The sequence below is a fragment of the Porcisia hertigi genome, chromosome 6 (genome assembly GCF_017918235.1).
Source record: "Porcisia hertigi strain C119 chromosome 6, whole genome shotgun sequence".
Taxonomy (NCBI): Eukaryota; Euglenozoa; class Kinetoplastea; order Trypanosomatida; family Trypanosomatidae; genus Porcisia; species Porcisia hertigi.
Genome location: NC_090565.1, coordinates 350,397 through 370,052, shown reverse-complemented (window position 1 = coordinate 370,052; position 19,656 = coordinate 350,397). Strand labels below are relative to the sequence as shown.

General features: G+C 61.2%; 3 protein-coding genes across 3 annotated transcripts; all 3 read right to left on the bottom strand.

Annotated features, from left to right (window-relative positions):
- Positions 1 to 25: 25 nt before the first annotated feature.
- JKF63_07151 (uncharacterized protein) lies at positions 26 to 4,351 on the bottom strand (the record flags this gene model as incomplete). The annotated part of the gene is made up of 1 exon (XM_067903092.1): positions 26 to 4,351. The coding sequence occupies one exon, from the start codon at positions 4,349 to 4,351 to the stop codon at positions 26 to 28; it is 4,326 nt and encodes a 1,441-aa protein (XP_067759530.1).
- Positions 4,352 to 6,145: 1,794 nt separating this feature from the next.
- On the bottom strand, positions 6,146 to 7,366 carry JKF63_07150 (uncharacterized protein; the record flags this gene model as incomplete). Its single annotated transcript, XM_067903091.1, has 1 exon — positions 6,146 to 7,366. The coding sequence occupies one exon, from the start codon at positions 7,364 to 7,366 to the stop codon at positions 6,146 to 6,148; it is 1,221 nt and encodes a 406-aa protein (XP_067759529.1).
- Positions 7,367 to 8,158: 792 nt separating this feature from the next.
- Positions 8,159 to 18,316, bottom strand: JKF63_07149 (uncharacterized protein; the record flags this gene model as incomplete). Its single annotated transcript, XM_067903090.1, has 1 exon — positions 8,159 to 18,316. One exon carries the CDS (start codon positions 18,314 to 18,316, stop codon positions 8,159 to 8,161), a length of 10,158 nt encoding a protein of 3,385 aa, XP_067759528.1.
- Positions 18,317 to 19,656: the final 1,340 nt, after the last annotated feature.

Here is a 19,656-nt window from a genome sequence, read left to right as displayed (position 1 = left end):
GCCCCATATAGCCTTCAAATCTCCTCTATTCCGCGTCCTTGCCCAGTGGAGTTGCAGCACCACACTTCGTACTTTCCAAGGAGCTGGTGCCCTCGTGCGACGGCAGCGGGGCCGCGTTGTAGTTACGGGCGTCGGGGTGTGCTAGTGCACGCTGTTTCGCCTCCTCGAGCAATTGTGTGGCCCTCTGCGAAGTGGGCGACAGGGATGACTTAACTGTGCGGCTGCGTCCAAACGAAAAAGCAGAGAAGAAGCCACGAGAGCCGCCGCCGCCGCCGCCACCGCTGGTGGACGGCACGAGTGCAGGGGGTTGCGTCGTTGACGGCAGCGTGAATGATTGCTGCCGGCGTGGTGAGCCACCACCCGCCTTCACATTTGTCGCCGCTGTTCCCTCACAGTCATGGTACGGGCCTACGTCACCGACTTCGCGATTCTCCAGTTTTCTGAGGGTCTGCAACTGCGGCTCACGGATATCAAAGCCTGTCCTGGGCGAGCCCGCCCCCGTGTCAGAGACAGAGCTCCTCATCAGGGACTTGTTGAGTGACTTTGTCGACCCCTCCATCAGCGCCCTGCTGTCACAGTCCTGCACGGGAGGCGAGAGCTTCGAGGAGCTTCCACAGTCACCGCCATCGGACGTCGGTGCAGATGCGTTGTCCGCACCACTGACGCAAACCGCGGCAGAGCCTCTCTTCGGGGACGCTGCAGCAGAAACGCTTCTCGAGCACGCCGCTCCTGGCTGCACTGCATCACCAACAGCGCCTCCCTTTGGCACTGTCGGTGACGCCGCCGCTGCGGCGTTTTGGTGGTCCTTCTGCTCGGTGGAGGCCGTAGCCGCCGTGGCGATCGCAGCGGCCTTCTTCGGCGCGCCGATGCCATTTACTGCCACTCCACACTTGCCTTGGTCTGGTAACCCCCTGTTGAGAAGAGATGTCGCCGCGGCAGCAGATGACTTGGACATCGTCGAAGGGATGGTGATCAGGTCCCGCGGGTCGATGCGCCAAAACGCAAAAGATGAATAGTCGGGGTCCACCGGGACCTCCTCCTCCTCCTCGAGTATTACAGGAGTGCTGTCCGCCAGCTCCGCAGAAGTGGGGCACAGGCCGTAGTTGTACCAATGGCTGTGCGCGATGGGAGTGCGGTTGCTGGGCTTCCCCGTGGGTGGGGCGGAGGGTGCCAACGAGGTGGCTGGCTGTGCGGCCGCGGACTCGCCAGTGCAGGGAGCGACGGAGGAAGAGGTGTTTGGGAATGCCGGGGCAGACAGCTTAGAGACCGCCCCTGGAATCGGTGTGGTGGGCGTGGAGCCGCCGCCATCCACGGGTTCCGGCGGCTCACCCGGGCTGGCAGCGACGTCGCTCAGTGCCCTCTGGTTCAATATGTCAAGACGAACCGAACTCACCAAGCTGAACGCCGCAGACGCGCGGTGGGACACGCGACCGTCATCATCACTAGTTGGCCCAAGCCCAACCGCCGTGTGGTGGTGGGGTGCGCTGTGGTGGTGATGCAAGGGATCGTGGCCGTCGCCGTACGGAAATACCGTTGCAGCGCCATCCGCACCGAAGTCAGTGCCAGGGCCCCTCGGCGCCCCGCACCCATCCGACGAGTCTGACGCCGATGACACCGCGGTGGAGACCGACGACACAGAAAACGACAGCGCGGGAGTGGAGCGGTGAAGAAGACTGCGGGCGTAGGAGCATCGCTCGCGTCCTTCGGCAGCGGTGGCCCCATCCAGTGAGGGAGTCGCCCCTGTGCCTTGAGCTCGTTGCAAATGCCGTGGCCCACGTAGCACGATGGGGTGCCGCTTCACTGGTGGAAACGTAACATCAACAAGATGACCCAAATCTCGGTATGTCTGACGCACCAGGCACACATGCAGGACGCTGGAGGGGTCAATAATGAAAATCCTCTGCATCGATATCCCCGCCGCGTCATAGCTGATCACATCGTTGTAGCGGTTGCCAAAGCCCGCAAAAAAAGGCTTCGTGGTGGGAGGAAAGGCGGCACGCACACTCGTCAGGCACGCGATCTTGAAGACATGTGACTGCTTCGACACCTCCTGTGTGAGGGCCGTGAAGAAGCGCTGCGGCGCCGTCAGCACCGGACCCATCGGCAGCCGAACCCCGTCCTGCTGCAGTGTGAAGAGGTACGACTTCGTTTGTTTTATCTGCGAGACACTGCGGGCCGTCAAGTACACCATGCGGTACCCATTGCGCTCAATCTTGGAGTAGAGATTGCAGATGCCGGGGTGCGTCCAGTCCGCGCCTTTGCCCAGCATCGCATAAAAGTGGCCGAGTAGGTCACTCTTCGTGATCGTGCCGTCCACATCACTCACCACGAGGCGGTCCGTCCAGTTCCAGAGAAAAATGTTACATGAGATGGACGCCACGTCTCCATTGCCCTTGCGGGCGAGGTAGCGGACAGTGTTACAGCCCTCTTTGAGGTGCAGCTTCCATAGATCTGCCTCGACGGGAATGAGGGTGCGAGTGAAATACGAGCCGCCAGGGACACCACCTCTGTTCGGCCTCGGCATCACCGGCTGCCGGTGAGCATCCATGACCTCGGCGGCTTTCAAGTCGCCAGTGGGGGTGGCGCTGCTCTTCCCAGTGGAAACGATCACACCAGGGCTCAGAAGGGGTGCAACGACTTTGCCGACATCTGTGGTGCTGCCGTGAGCCTGAGTCTCCCCTGTCAGTGGCGGAGATGGCAACGACCGCGTGGAGCCAGTCGCACCTCCAGCGGTCGATGGGACCAGCAGAGGCACTGCACTGCTGCTCATTGTAGGATTGAACTCAGTCCCAGAACGTGGCTCTCCCTCGTCGGCACTTGCTGGCCCACGGAGCGCAGCGGCCGCGTCACCAGCATTGGTCCCTGGCGCAAGGACCAGGTCATTCAGCGACACACCGCTCGTGACGCTGCTCGGGAAGGACGCGACGTTCAGCAGCGCTGACTCCTCCTCCCCGTAGAGCGCGGCGTAGTCGCCGTCGGTGTCGAGTGGGTCAAGGAAGTAGGGATCCCCGTCCTCCACCTTGTAGCTGTCTATACTCCCTGCTACGGAGGTAGCCGATGAGGCTACAGTTGCGGCTTCGGCAGGCGGTTGCGTCGTCGAGGGCGCTTGGGCGGTGTCCGATAGCTCACCGTCTCCTCGGTTCGTGGTGGGTGGTACCAGAAGATGGCCCGTGGACTCTGCATCACTTTTGATGACCACCGTGGTCAATGTGGCGGCAAAAGAAGCCTGTTCAGTTTGGCAGCCGTCTGCGGCCGCCACAGCCGCCTCATGTGATGTCGAGGGCATATCAGCAGAGTCCACGACAATCTCCACCGCTGGCTTTTCAGGACGGTGAGCACCAGATTCGCCTTCGCCGTCACCGAGGACACTCCTGTTGCCCTCCACAACGTTATCGTCGCCGCCGCCGTCGTCGTCGTCGCCGTCCTCGCCAGCATGCCCCTCCTCCAGAGCAGCCTTCAGCAGATAGGGATCATCGCCGAGGCCCATCTTCCGCAACCGCTTTCGAGACTTCTCCGCTGCAGCCATGGCGCGAAGGGCAAGCCGCGCCTCCTGCGCATCGCCGGCCGAGTAAATAGCGCGTGTCTCAATGGTCAGATGCCCGTCGTCAGCCGTGTGCAGAAGGGGTAGGCAGGGAGCGGAGTCCTCACAGCTCGGTCCGCGATCGCCGGGCCGCCGGTGTTGGCCCGCCTCGCTCAAAGGTAGATGACCGCTATTCGCCTCCATGGAGGCCGGGGCAGCAACAGTGGAGCCCGGCTGGCTGGGTAGCGGAGCCGGCACCGGTGGTGGGGCTTGAAAGCCGGCTGAGTCCTTGCACTCTCCCCAGTCACCGTCATCGGCCTCTGACGAAGGCGGCAGCCTTGGCAAGGACTCGCTGGCGATGGGGAAGTGACGCAGCTCCGCTTCGTTCATGGCCAACGTTTCCCCTTCCTGGACGGGAAGGCTGAAGCCATTCATCACAATCTGCCCCTCTTCCTCATTTTTCAGGGTAGTGCTCACGCCCGAGGCCCCCGCCAGAGCGGCGGCGGCCGGCGGCACTCCACCCTCGGCTGCTGCAGATGACGTGGCCGCCACCGCGCCGTGGCAGGAGTTGCCGAATGTGCCATAGGTCGGCTGCAACCAGTAGGCCTCGCCACCCTTGCCGATCTTCATCACGGCAGCCGTCAGCTCGCCGTTCACCTCCACCTGCACGACGCGGCCAATGTAGCTCCACATTTGCGCACGACCGAAGCGCACATTGAAGGGGGTGCTGTGCAGTGAGCCATCCTTGTGGCGAATCACGATGACGTCGTTGGCACAACTCGACTGGTCAAAATGATTGAGGTTGAACAGACCGCCGAGGGTCGATATCATCCCTATTGCGGTGGAGTGGAGGGGAGGGAGGGGAGGGGAGGGAGGGGAGGGGAGGGGAGGGGGAGAGCACAGGCGCGCTTGGACGCAGGCCCGCACACTGCAGCAAGGATACGCTAACTCCCCCCCTAGGCGAGTCCCGTTCTTCCTTCTCTCTCTCTCTCTCTCTCAGGCGTTTGGCAAGGGGGGGGGGGGAAGGCGAAAATAAAAAACACACGAGCGCGTGTATACACGCACACACAAAACAAAAACAAAATGGGGGAGGAGAGAGCGAGCGAGAGCGAGCGAGAGAGAGAGAGAGAGAGGCCAGTGAAATCCTTTATAAAGACGCACGCAGGGAAGGAATGCAAGAGTGGAACAACAACAAAGAGAGAGAGAGAGAGACAGTTAACAGTCTTGGCGAAGATGCCGCTGTGTGTGAGTGAGTGTGTGTAGGGGGGGGCGGAGGAGGGGAGGGGATCCCGTGTAGAGACTTCGACTTTTCGAACAGCGGCCCGACGTGCGACCCGGTCGATGTAAGTCTGCGTACACAACCGCGCTATTCGTGTATGTATTTGCTGGATTGCGGAGCGCAGTTCTGTGTATCCCAATAGTGGAGCCAGTGGAGCTAAATATGTGTGTGATGTACCCCTTTTTGGCAGTGTGGAAGACGCAAGACAAAAAAAAAGGAAAAGAAAGAAAGAGAGCAATCACAACAAGAGCATGAGGAAGGGAAGAGAAGAAAAGAAAAGAGGGAGGGAGTCCCCTAGCAGGGAGCCCATCGGCGCATCCATGTAGTCGCCTCCGTGAGTCCGAGTTCCAGGCCCGGATGTGCTCAATGCCGCCGTCTAGACCGATGCAATCCCGGCAAGGGGTGGGTAGGTGGGTGAGCGGGTACGTGGAGAGAGGGAACGTAGGGAGGGGGGCGGGGGGAGGGGGAGAGATGCTCATGTGGAACCTTTGAATCGCATCTCTGTTGAAACACACGAGTCGGCTCCGAGCGTAAGCGCAGCGGCGGCAGCTTCTGCGGGTATATAAATATACATATAAATATATGTATGTATATATCTATATATATAGATAGATGTATATATATATATATGTATTTGAAAAGGATGAGAGAGAGAGAGAGGGGGGGCGAGAGGAACGAAAATTTTCTTTTTCCCCTCCCCTGCCCTCCTCACCACCCTGCGCCCGCAGCACCTCCCCCCCTCCCTCCCCCGTCTCTGAGACTCCACCACAGGCACAGTCGGCCGTGATACGTGGAGAGCGAGGGAAGATGTGTACCTCGCCTCTGTAACCGCGATTGCTTCGTACTGTGTGACGGACGAGAGAACAGCCCTCTCCTATTTTGCTCCATCGCTGCGCTCGCGCATCTGCCTCACATGCACACACACACACACCTACACACACATCCACACACACACACGCGCGCAGGGGCAAGTGAAAGCAATAGCACCAGATCAGCACGCGGACGTACGCATGCACGTCCACTGGTGATGGTGACGGTTAGTGGGAGTGGCAGTGAGGAAAAAAAGTGTAAAGAGCGACAGACGGGGTGTATAGGAGGCAAGCATAGACTCTGTTGACACGAGCACACGCGCTGCGATGGTAGCCGGAGAGCATGGCACCACCAGACCGAGACTGTGTAAGAAGAGTTCAGCAAGGAGAAGGTATCAGCAGAAAGCCGTACACACACACACACACACAGAGAGAAAAATAAAAACACGGGCGCGTACGCAGATAAAAAGGACGAATCCAGTAGACCGCAGCACACGTGCCGCCCGAGCCCTCCAAAATCTGGCGTGCGTGTGTGCCTCAGCTCGCCACGCGCAGCAGTAGCCCAAGCACGAGGAGCAAAATAAAAAGGCATGTGACATACATGCATGTCGACGAGTCGTCCATCTCGAGAATCGCGCGGCGTAGACGGCGGTTCATCTGCGTGAGTTGCATCTCCCTCGCCGCCACCCCCAACTCCGTCTGCTGAAGCAGCGCATCCTGAACCGCCAGCTCGTCCTGCACGCCACGTGCATTCTCCAGGAGTCGGCCAACGCCGTCGCTGAGGCGATCAATAGCCGCGTCCATAAGAGCGTTGTTTTCCTCTACCGTGGCAAAAAACTCCTGAAACTCCGCATCCTCGTGGGCGTTGCAGAGCATCCGCATCGGCGGCACAGTCGACGGGTCCCTACCGGAGCCGTCACTCCCATCTCCACGCGCCTCATCGCCCTCCTGTGGGCTCGCCAATCCAGAGCCACCCCGACCGTTTCGCGGACGTCTGGGGGCGGAAGAAAAAACGGCGGATGCAGCTGCCGTCACACACGGCGACACGGCGTTGGCGCCGCTGCTGAAGTGCCTCATGCCGCCGGCTGACAGCTGCGTCTGTGCGGGGCGGGTCAGCTGCAACATAGGATCGCCCACAGACGGAACTACATGTATGCCGAACACATCACAGTACCACCGCTTCGCCCGCTCAACGTGCAGCAGCGCCCGTTGCCACTCAACTGCCTCTGGTGACGCTGATGGAGCCGAAGTCTCAGGAACAGATGCCACGCCGGCACCCATAGAAGCAAATCGAGCAGCTTCGCGCTGCAGGCGCTGGAGATTATGATAAGCGCGTCTTGCCTCTTGTCGGCTACGAGCGAGCTCCTGCTCTAAAAGCACGGTGTTGGTTGAGGGCAAGGGCCTTTGGTGGTGTTCGTGTCGTGGGAGCAGCTTCGCATGCTCGTCATCGTCCGCGTTCACAGCGTCGCCAGCCCTCTCCTCCCCCTCCTCCTCCTCCTCCCTCGAGTGACTGACACCGCCGCTGGATCCATGACCCAACGCAGCCTGCAGCTCCTCGATGTCACGGAGTGCTTGACGCAGTTCTGCAACGCGTTCGAGACAGTGGTACTCCGTCTGTTTGTACGGGGTGAGTTCTGCGAGCCGCTGCTGCTTGGCTGCCTCGGCGGCGCGACGCTGCTCCACAGTAGTCCCCTGGGCCGCGGCGTCATTCGTTAGGTGCACCTGCAGCTGCTCCAGCTTTCGGATGGCGCGATGCATTAAGCAGCACTAGGAAAGAAGGGGGGAGGTGGAGGGGAGGGGAGGTGGAGAGGAGTCTCACGAACGAACTATTGAGTATGCGCGCCTGATTGAGTGGATGCACACGCAAATGTGAAAGAGACCACTCCCACAGAACTGAAGCACAAAAATAGAGTAGGAGAGGGGCAGAAGGGAAGGGAAGGGGGGGGGGTGGAGGGGGAGTGGCGGAGGGGTGGCGATGAAGATAAAGCCGTACATTCCAAGTGTGCCTCCCTGTGGCAATCGTGAGTGCAGCACAGAAAGGAGCGGGTGTAACAACTCGGAGGCGCACACGTTTTACGCGGGGGTGGACACAACGCCCGTCCCTCGCCTCACATTGGGGTACGCTCTCAGAGGAAGACGGCTGGCACCAGCCACCATATATCACCCAACCGACACCACTACACCCACGGTACCGGGGGGGGAGGGGGGAGGGGCGCAGCTGGAGTAGCGTACAGGATGTGTTCACAGCCTCGCTGGCGCACATGCGCGTGTACAGCGCGTCGTGTTCATCTACATTCTCTTTGCGGCACCTTTACACGCCTCTGAATCGCTGCCCTCCTTCTCCAGTTAACGCAGCTTCCGACTGATGACGCGGACATGTGTGCATCTCACCATCATCATCCCTCCCTCCACTCCCCGTCACCTGGACCTCTCAAGTCAACAAATCTGTGAAAGTCAAGCAAACACTGGCACACACACACACACACACGAGGACAGGCGCGGGAAGGAGGGGAGGGGAGGGGGGGAGAAGGAAAGGGAGTTGTGCCCTGGTCAAACCGCTGAGCGCTCTACCAGTCGAAGAAGGAGTGCAATCTGTGACTTCCCTGGATGCTGCTCTGCTGCGGCGACGGCGCTGGTCCACTGCGCGAGCGTCACAGGTGACGCCGATTGCGCATCAACGGCGATTCGGTTATCGAAACCAGCTGTCCTGTCGGTGTGGGGGGCACCGGTGACATCGCCGTCATTGTCGCACGCGTCGACGACATCGCCATGCTCGCCCTTCATGTGGCCGTATGTGCCCTCGATGGCCACGCGAATCGCTCGCGCAACCGCTGCTGACATGTACGACATGGACACATCGAGAAGCGCGTCCCCCGACACCCTCCTGTGCATAGACATCGGGATCGCCTCGGCCAACGTGACCGCTTCGTCTCCAGCCTCCTCCTGCGACGACGGTGTGTGAGGTGGCGGCGCCACCACCACCGCTGGCGCTGCTCGAATAACCGGGGTATGCAAGCGCGTGATGATCCAAAATAACTCGCTGGGCTCGAAGCGCTCCACATCGTTCGCAACGAGCACCGCCACGTTTGCCAGCAAGCGCCGCGCCTCGAGACGCACGTAGTGGAGAAGCTGCGGTGTGGCGGCATCGGTGCTACGGACACCAATCGAAGTCGATGGGATGGAGAGCTTGAGAAGCGCGAGCACCACTTGGATCAGCTCCCTAGTGGAGGCGCTCGGCAGTAACTCGGCCATCGTCTCCAGAACGATACGCATCTGCAGCTGTCGAATCGCGGGCAGCACATGCGGGCCCCCCTCACCAGTCTCGGCTTTTGTGTGCGGTGGTAGTGATTGTGTCGCTGATGTTGTCAAAGTGATGAGCAGCAGCAGTTGCTGTGCGAGGTCATCGCAGCTGAGAAGTTGGAGCCGGTGTCGGGCACAACGCTCCACGCCAGACATGCACTCACCCATAGGGGAGGGGCTTGTGACAGGCGTAGCAGCTGCTCCCGCCTCTCCCCCTCCAATCCCTGCAGCGCCATTCGAGGCGACGTCACAGTTCGAAGCCTGCGAGCGCACCAGTGCAGTTGTGGTAGCATCTTGATCCCCGAAGATGCACTCGAGCATCTCCAGTTGGAGACGTCGTGCTTTTCGACGCCAGAACGCTGCTGCGCATGTGTCTTGCCGCACCGCCGCCGCTTCGCGCGGCGTGGCGCCGCTCAAGCCGTACGCACGGCAACGCTGCTCCACTTCTTGGGCTGAAGCAAGCATACCGGCGCGACGGAGGAGGGCGAGCCGCCTGCGCTTGGACTCACCAGCCGTCGTAGCCCTACCTGTTGCACTGACCGCCCGCATGGACGGCAGCGAGAGGGTGGGGCAGGGGCGCACCAGCCCGAGTACCGCGGTGCTGGTGGCGATGGAAGCGCTGGAAAACGTCCAGGGGTTGTGACTCCCGTCGACATTTACACTGCTGCCAACGCCACCCTCGAGCCATCGAGACGATTCGAGAACGTCCACCGTGTCACGGGTGTCAAACTTGGCTGAAGGAGACACCACCTCCCCGGTCTCCTCGGTCACACCTCCATTGTTAGAGAAAGCTGCCGGCTGCCATTCCAAGACGCCGCCACCACCCCTGTTCCGGTTCTCGTGCGTATCCGAGGCATAAAGATTCAGGGCGTCGCGCATGTTCATCATCAGTAACGGTCGCGCACCCTGCACTCGGTCTGCCGCCTGCCAGTATTCCCGCACATGCTGCAGGATAGCACCAACAGCATTGTGTAGCACGTCACGTGCATCGTCAATGTGATTCAGCATGGCTGCCTCTGCGAGTGACGCAGGCAGATCGATCGACGTTGCTGGCGAGAGGGGGTGAGTGTGAGCAGCTGGCAGCAGCCGCGCCGACAATGGCGCGTCGGTCGCTAACTCTGGCTGCCGCATCCACCACTCCAGTCGTACTTGACGGGCAGAGATCGCCGGATCCACCTGACGCACAACCCGCATAAACTCTACAATCGGTCTCCAGTCAAGCACAAACGGTCGCGCCGCCGCCGTGTCCAAGTCAGGCGACCACTTGTCTGGGGCATCCTCCCTTGTATTTGTCGTCGCAGCAAAAAAAGACGTCGATGTCGTCGCCGTTGCCGCCGCACGGCCTGCGCTCCCGCGGACACTGCCGCCAACAGCGCTCGCCGCACCCCTGGCCGCTGCCGCCGCCGCACCGGTGCGAGCGCCCAGCATAGCATGATCACCTTCGCCGCTGCTACCGTCGATGTCGCTGACGTCCGGCACGCCATCTTCGCCGAGGACAAACGTGGGCGCTGCGGCCTCTGTAGCCCCATCCCTTGTAGATCCCTCGGCCGCCCTAGCCGCCCTAACCGTCTCAACAGCGGTCTGGTGCGATACGCCCAGCGGTACTTCCTCCCTTGCCGCCCCACGATACGTGGATGCCTCTGTTACACGCCGCTGCCACGCCGCCTCCCGCTCAAGAACCGTCAGGAAGTCGGTGTGCCGCGTGCTCGACAGCTGATCAAGCACATCGCACGCCGCCTTCAGCCACGGTTGCACCGCCTCCTCTGTCAGCACGGACCCACGAGACGCGTACCGACGCAACGCCTCGAACGATGTACACACGGCTGGGTAAGGGGAGTCGTCACCAACGCGGCATGGCTCAGCAACGCCCACATTGACTCTGTGCGCCATCGCACGCTGGCGATCTTCTGTGTGGGATGCGGTTTCTCTCGTGGCGCATACGCCGCCCCTCACGTCCACCACATCTCTGCAAGAGCGGGCAGGGCTGCCGCCCGAACAGGCACGCCGCCGTGAAGCTGCACGCAAGAGCTCTGTCGTCACTACCAACAGCGCCATTGGCCCCATCGCCTCTTCTGCTAGACACATGACTGACTCCATGTCCAGGGAGAAAAGAGTAGACACCAGGGATCCGCGAACCCCATTCCACTTTTCTATCACAGGATCTCGCATTGCGACCTCCGCTCGCCTGCTGCCCCTCGCAGGAGCAGCAGCAGCAGCAGGCACCGACTGCGGACGTCTGCTTAACCCGTGAAGCGCGTACCCACGGTACCTGGGCCACGCGACATCACGCTGAAGCAGGGAGCGCCAGCACTGTACCGGCAAGAGGCGAAGCAGCAGCAGGGCCTCGCGCGTGGCTGGGACGCGTACCCTCCCAATCGTGTCTTGGCTTATGACGATACCGCCCGCCATATAGGTGGCCTTATCGCCGTCACCGCTGCGAGCAGGGCTATCAGCCGCAGAGGTGGAGGACGCCGAAAGAGTGCCTGGTGGAGCAGCTGCAGCCTCCATCCCACTATGAGATGGCCTACTCCAAGCAAGAGGCCTAATGGCGGCTCGATCGACTCTCCGCACGGAGGGCAGCAGCAGGGCTAAAAATAACCACTGTAGCAGTCGAACGAGGCGGGGGCTCTCCTGAACCACTGCCAGTTGCAGTATTTGGACCACAGTGTACTCGGATGCGCACTGCAGCGGCCGGCACGAGCGCGCCACCGACAGCAGCTCGAGAAGAGAATTGCGAAGAAATATCAGCGCATGATGATGCGCTCTGCCAAGGTGAACGGGCGGCGCTCGCTGTGGCGTTGCACCTGTGTCCATGGCCGGACCGGCATTCTCGATCCCGCCTGTGCCACCTCCGCTCGAGTCCCCCCACACCGTCGACGACGCCTGTGTGTGGCTTGTGACCATCAGCAACGCTGTCATAGTCGCTGCAACGCTTTCTACAAGTCGTTGCCGGTCCTGGGCGCTCCCGTTGAAGGACGTGCGGGTCGACTGGAAATGTCCGTTTTCGAGAATGCGCAGGGAGCCCAGACCCGCCCGCGAACCCGCGAGCACTTTGTGGTAGTAGACCATACTCGATGCGCCACCTCGCTCGCGTGCGCTGCCGCCGCCGCCGCCCCTACCACCACCACTACTGCCTCCACCACCACCACCACCACCGCGTGGACCTTTGCCGGCTTCAGCACACCCTACTGCCCCCGAAAATACGGCCTGGATGACGACGAGCACCAACTGCGGGTCCATCTCGCTCAACGCCTCCAGTACCAACGGCATATAACGCATCTTCTCTACACCACACATAGCCTCTCCAGTAATGGACGCATAAATCACGAAGGGCTTGAACAATTCGAGCGCGCTCGAGTGGGATCGACTGAGTGAGTGATGTCTGCGTTCACCCCGAAGCCGCTGTTCCTGCAAGAGCGGCGCTGAGGGCGGCTGCGGTGTGGAGACCAGCCGCTGATGCTGCTCCTCCAGCCCCCTTACAGTGTTGAGACACTGTAAGAACAACACGACCGATCGTGGGTGAAGCGCCGCGGCGTTGACTGAGCACCAGTGGAGTTCTCGTGACTTGAACGCAATGCTCTTGGTGAGGCCGTAGTGCACTGCACGGTACACTGTTTGAAGCACATCCGGCACGCTCGAGCGCAGCGATGACGACGGAATGGCGTTGTGGTCATCCATCGAGTTTTGATGCCCATCCTGCACCGAAGCAGCAGCAGCGGCAGCAGCGGCGTCATCCAACTCTGCCAGCGACTCCTTCACGAAGCTGCTGCAGCGTCCAAAAAGGCTCGGCCACTGCGACGTCGACGCCGTCGTCGAGGAGGAAGCCGAGGTGGTGGCAGAGGAGGCGTGTGGGTCAGCCAGCCAGAGCAGGTGAAGCAACTCGACCAGCTCCTCGGCGGTGCAGCTTTGGTGAAAGACAAGTCGCTTGAATAGGCGGAAAAGGGCGTCAACGTAACGCTGGCGCAGGCCGTGTGACACCTCCGCTCGCTGCGCTGGCAGTGTTGCCCACGCCCGCCGCCCCATCGCCGCAACACCCATGTGAGACCATGTCGAAGTAGACGAGTCGGTCGAGGCTGTGCTCCTCTGATCCGCAGCCACAGCGCGGGGAGAGCGCAACTCATAGTAGAGCGCCGCGTCGGGAGCGGTCGACAGAACAACCGGGTGTGACAGGAACAGCTGCCGCACCACATGCAGGAAGACGTGAAAGGAGTCGCATTGGGTTGGCAATGCGTGGAGTGCAGCCTCGAGCGTCGCCGTGTGCCGCGCTACAGACGAAAAACTACCGGAGAACGTCGTCGTGCTGCCGTCGCTGCCGGTACTTGCATGACCCGTGGTGGCTCTCGACGGCACGCCGGCGGTGGGTCCATGCGAGGGCGGCTGCAGCAACCACGCACTCGGGGAGAGCCCGGCGGCATACTCGCTGTAATCATCTTCTAGGGACGTGAAGTCGTCCAATAAAGGCACTGACGACGACTGCGGACGCGTTGGCGTAGTTGCAGCCGCATCCTGAGACAGCGCCTCCAACTTTGTGTACAAGGGCAGCAACGCCCACTCATAGAGTTGGAAGGTGGTACGGCCTGTACTCGAGCGCCAGGCGCTCGTGGGACCGGGGTTGGTCACTGGCGGCCGCTTTACTCCGATCTCCTGAAGAAGAAGTGTCTCCACCCACGAGGTCAAAGGCAACGACTGTGAGACCTCCTCTCCCCTCGCCTCCGCGTCCGCGCGTCGTGTGACCCACCACAAAAGCCTCGACACCTCCCCAGCGATCCTTTGCAGCGGGGCCTCGCGCAGACTCGCGCCCAACTCACGAAATAGCTGCCGATGGACAAGTTCGTTTGTCGACACGCTCGTCCCCGCTGCGGCCAGCAAGACCATATCTGCTGGGCACGGCAGAAGCTCCTCAGCCAACACCGCCAACTGCAGTAATACCCGCAAATCATTGGCTACATGATCGGGCTCTGCTTTCGTGGAGTCGCCTGCGCTGCTGTCGACGCTGTCGTGCGCGATGGCCATCAGCCGCGCCCGCAGCGCAACTTCGCAGTGGGCCAAGCAGCAGTTCACCCCGAGCTGCACAAACGCCGGAACAGGTGATTTAGATCGAGGCTGGGCCTCGCGCGCACCTCTGATGACGGGGGACAACATCTCTGGCGGCTTACGCGACGCAGCGTGTGCGCCGAACGCGCTCAGGTTCGACGAGGCGGGTCGATATCTCGACACGCTGGTGAGGCTTATGTACAACGTCACGAGGGCCTCCAGCGGCACCCCCGCACCTGGCGCGGTGACGGCTGCAGCCCCATCGATGGGGTCGAACAGCAAGCGATAGGCTATGCGCAAGATGAGGTCAATGTTTCGGAGGCTCACAGACTCCGATCCTGGCGGACACGTGCTGCGGTCAGGCGACACGGCGCCATCGACACGGCGCTCCGCCTCAGCCAGAAGCGTCACCGATCGAAGCAGCGGCGCAAGGGCCTTCCGTGGTATCCGCGCGCTCTCATCAGACGATCCTGAGTACGCTGGCTCCCACAGCATGTCCGTGACAGATTCGAGGTTGTAGCACATCGGCTGGCCACCAAAGTGTTTCTTTGACGCGGTCTCACCTACCCCTTGACAAGACGCAGGCTGGGGGGCTGGCAATGATGCGGTGCTTCCTGCCCCACCCGTGCGCAGGCAAGCAACGCCCAACGTCGCCCCTGTCGACAAGGGTGGCGAGTCCATCACACAGCCGTCCTTGCCGACTCGTCGGAGCGTGAGGTGGAGAAGCGGCAACGTGTCATCGCAGCCAAAACCATCTGTGTCACCCATGCCTTGCAGTGCGCGAGCGTTGTTCTCCTCAAACAAGGCACGTGCGTCCTCGCCGTCTAACGTCAGGAGACGCAACTCGTGAGGTGAGATGCGCGCCTTCAAACCTACTATTGTCTTCGGCAACAAACATTCGGTGAAGCGCCCCTGGAGTCTCGAGCTGGTGGCCTGCGCACGCTTTAGGCCGGTGCCGCCCTCCAGACTGCCCTTCAGCATCAACAACTCCGGCACCGTTATACTTGTCACCTCCAAATCCACCAGTGCCGTGATCAGCGGCACAAAGGCGTTGTTCGGGACGGCGCCCCACATAAAGTCTCCCCTCAAATACTCACTAATCAGCGGACGCGCTGCTGTGGCGCAGCCGGCACTGTTGGGCACTGCCATGTAGGACTCCACACGCTCGCTGGTCTGGAACACCCTCAGGAGCTCATCTGGTGTGCTGGTGCGCTCGGCGGCCACAACGCGCAGTCCCATCTGCCGTAGTACGTAAGATGGCACAAGCAGCGTCGCTCGAACAGCAGCTGCTGCTTCTGCATCCACGCCGCTGTTGAGATTTGGCACTGTCACCTGAAGCTGCGTGTAGGTGCAGGTGCGCGTCCCATACCCTATAAATTTGCCGTGGCGCGCGTCGACGGCGCCCATATTTGAGGGAGGCAGGGAGTGAGCTCTTCCTCGTCTTGAAATAGACTGCCAGATCATGCGCCCGCGCATCCGAGCCCAAAACTCGTCGGCGACGGCGGCGAAAAGGAGTAACGTAGACAACCCCGCCGCAACCGGAGCTCGAAAAATGCCACCCGAACCCTGTGCAGGAGACACAACAGCACCAGCAGCGTCAGCCGCAGACTTTGTCTCAGTTGGCATGACCACGTCGTTGCTCGGTAGCGAGGTCGCAGAGGGAAGCAAAGACCCACTGCCATGGTACGCTGTGGCGGCTGTCGTAGTAGAAGTAGTATCGACACCACCACTACCGCCCTCGCCCTTGTTGTTCGCACAACCGCTTCCTGCATTAGCGCACCCGCCGAAGGGTTGCACCGAGGCTATATGCACCGCCGTGGATTGGTGCATGGGCCACTGAGATAAAACTCGATCGAGGGAGGTGGTGATGGATGCAAAGCTGCCGAAGCTCGTCCTCTCAAGGTAGCGTCCGCTGGAGTAGACTAGCCGACGCAGCTGCTGCACAAAGGGCGACGATGGTGTTGCAAGATCGTCACTAGGAGGCAGCAACATGCCTCGGAGTCGCCTCAGCACCTCTGTATCCAGTGGCGCAGGCGGTACCACTTCACTTGACGCCTCTGCGCTGGGGAGGGCTGTAGTGGGAGCTGACAAAGAAGCGTGTGGGCCGGCCATCGCTGGCGCTCGTGACGCGCTCTTCTCTGTGGCCGTGTGGGTCAGCTCAGCGGTTGCCACGCGAGTGAAGAGAGCCAGCACCGTGGGCAGCTGGTACGTTCGGCAGAGTGGTGCCCAATATACACCAAGGAGGAGAAGCTTCAAGACGGCTGCAGCGAGCGCCACCACATCCCCCTCCATCAATGAGCTGGGCCTTGCCAGAGTCGTCGAGCAAGGGGGGATGGGGCTGCCTGTTGCCAACGCCGTTGCATCCTGAGGGCCACCAGCTTCGTACGCAGAAGTTGTCAGGAAGAGATGGAAGGATCGATCGTGGAGACACAAGTTGAGTACCGGCAAAAAGCCGTCAATGTTAAAATTGCCAAACCGGAGAGTCGAAGACGACGTCGACTTCGACCGCGTCCCCCGGTGTGGCGATCCACCGCCTGCCATCATGCTGCCCTGGTGATGGCCAGGGTCATCACCGCAGATCCTCCCTGGAGCCTCTGGAGGGACATGCGAAGACCGCGCAGAAGATGCCGTCCCGCCAAACCGCGATACCGACGATGGCGACAATGAATGCGGAGGCTGACCGCCGCAACCGCTGCCGCTGCCGTTGCTTGTGCGGGGGGCACCGACAACGGCAGGGGCACTGTGTGGCGGTACAAACGGCGGCGGCGAACCACCGGCCACGGTGAAGGTCTGCTCCAAGTGTCGACTTGAGCTTTGAGACAAAGCCAGCTCCTGCGCACCGGTGTGGGGCCCGCCAATCGCATCGAGCTGCGTGGCGACGGCCTCGATCGCGAGCCGGAATGCACGCAGCGGTACCGCCGGCTGACACCGCGGCCTGCTCGGTGGCGTGCCAACGACTGCACCAGGAGTCTGTACCTGATGCGAAAGCTCTTGCCCGCCTTGGGGAAGCTCAGTGGGTGTCTCCGCGCAGCTGCCCAAGCCGCTGATGGACGTGAGTGACTCCGGTGTCACAGTCACACATGCGCCAGTTCTGTTCTCCCTAAAGTCAAAGTGCACGTCGTCACCACTGCGCACGACGCTGTGCAGGCTGAGCGTCCGGTGCAGCACCGCTGCGAGCAACGAGAAGGTCTCCATGTCAGAGCGCGATATATTGGACAAGCCGCGGCGGCCGCCCGCCTCACTTTGGCCCTGACCGTCTCGAGGCAGCCGTGAGGCAGCTGGGGCTGCGCTCCTTGTGTTCACGGACGCCGCGGTCGCCTCTACACCAGTCTGGGGAGCAACAGACGAGTTACAGTCGTGCCACTGCTCAACTGCGCGGCAGAAGTGTGCAAACTCGGCGTAAAGGAGGGGTAACAGCCCGTCTGCGAGGTAGCGCTCCAGGAACACAAATGAGCTTCCCTGCTGAGGCACGGACGCGGCGGCCGCGTGTTGTGCGGTTGATGTGTCTGTAGTCTTTTTGGCGTTGCCACTCATGACGTCAGCAGCATGTGCGTCACGACTCCTTGGCCGGGTGCACCCTGTCGCCGCAACACCACCACCACCACCACCACCTCCGCGGCGAAGCCCGTCCGAAGACGTCACGCCAGACCGCTTCTCGCGTGAAGACCGGGCAAACCGCAGTGACACCGGTTGCAGCACCTCGCGCATCAATCGGCTTTGACGACGACTGTTCTCCAGCGTACGCATTAGAGCAAGTGCCAGTTGTGCCTTATCGTTAAGAGCACTTGATAGCGTGCGTGTCAGTCCGCTTGAGGTGGCGTGGGACGTGATGGACCGTTGCTGCAAGGGATCGACGCGGTTCTTCTCCTCTTCAGAAACGAGATAGAGCAGGGCGGCTCGTGCAGCCCACAGGTGACGAACCTCGATATCAATCTTGTTACACAGCAACAGCACTGCCTCCGCCAGCATCTCTGTCCATGGCACAGCCCCCTTGCCCCACTCATGATGCTGCAAAAATGCTCCGTTGCTGGCCGACGACGCCTCAGACGTCTTCGTGTGAAATGCGCGCGGCGGCGGTCGAGGGGGGAAAGACGGATGGGTGACCTCCGCCGTGCCGTGTCCCGTGCGCCCGAGGTCGGAACTAGAGTGGTTTGCCGTCGACTCAGCGTCACGACTAGTGATGGTGGTGGTGTCGGCGCCAGACGTGGTAGTCAACGGCGCAGCGGTGGCGGTGACCGGTGACGCTGTTGCCCCTGTCAGCGTGTCAGTCTTTGGAACCGGTGGCATAGTCATCAGCGACGGGAGAACCTGCCACAGAAACACCGCGGCAGCTCGGCGCGTCAAGGATACACCACATGTCCCGTTACGGTTCATGGCGACTGCACGTCGCAGGGTCAGCAGATAACTGCAAATCGACTCTGGTGTGGCGTCATCTCGCGTCGGCGGGGCGGGAAGGCGAGCGGCTTGAATGAGCTCCAAGTCCCTATTCGAGGTGCGTTGCTCTTCGTCCCCCCGCCCTGGCGATTGGGGCGCCCTCTGCACGGGTGCGACAGAGCACAAGGGCGGGGTTTTGTGACGGCAGTCGGCGCCACGGACCTCACACGAACGGCCACCTTGGGGATCCGCCTCCCTATTCTCCCTCTGCTCAGCGCTGGTGGTGGCCGTCTCACGGCTCGCTGCCGCACGCTTTGCTTTTCGATCGCAGAATCTCACACGCCTCGGCGTCGCGACCTCTGCAGTCGGTGTGACGGACGTACCCGTCGCGGACTCGACAGGCGCCGCCGGAGACGACACTTTGTGCACTGTACCCCGCTGCATGACCAGATATGCACCATTCATGAGCCTCAAAGACTGCAGGCAGCGAATGATAGATGGGAAGCCCGATGCCGGTGGGACCGTGAGAGCGCTTCGGCCCCCACTTGGCGCATAACGCTTTATCGGTATCACGGCGCCAGCCCGCTGCGACGCCGCCCCCGCTGGGGATGCTGAAGCGGTACTGTGAAACAACAGATCCTGCACCGCCGACGAGCAGGGAGCGGCGCCGTCACGGCACACAACATGTCGCCGCATTGTGCCGCTGTTGGCAACCACCTCTGCCCTTCTTTCGCTTCTCCCCGTCTGCTGCAACACGGAAACACGCGAACACAACGTGAGAGCTAAACCCCTCAGCAAATACACAGCAAGCGGACGGCAGAGCCACCAAGGTGGGGGGGGGGGACTCGAAAGAGTTTGTGTGCACGCACACACGCTTCTAAAGCCACCCACGTGTGAGTACAAGAACGAGTAAAAGTAAAAAAAAAAAAGAAAGAGAGACACACACACACACACAAATACAAACACAGGTGTCTGCCCTCCCTCGTCAAGGAATGTGCTAGGAGCCTCCGCTTGCAAATAAAATGCCCCACTGACTGCCGCAAGACAAGTGCGAAGTGAGGGCTGCTGTACGAGTATTGCCACCTTGTGTGCCCGTTGACGTGCTGTTTTTTTTTTTTTTCTAGTGCACCTCCCTTTGCGCAGTTTTCCTTCACCAGTATTTTTTGGCACAGGTGCTGTACCTCCTCCTCTTGTCCTCTGACAACCTGGTTGGATGCTTGTCGCACGCCGAAGACTCTTCGCGCGCGTGGTGCTTGGTAGGAGGAGGGCGGCGGGAGACTAGTCAGAGAACGACACACAAGGGGGACAACGGAGGTCAATGCACGGATGACCGCGCCGAC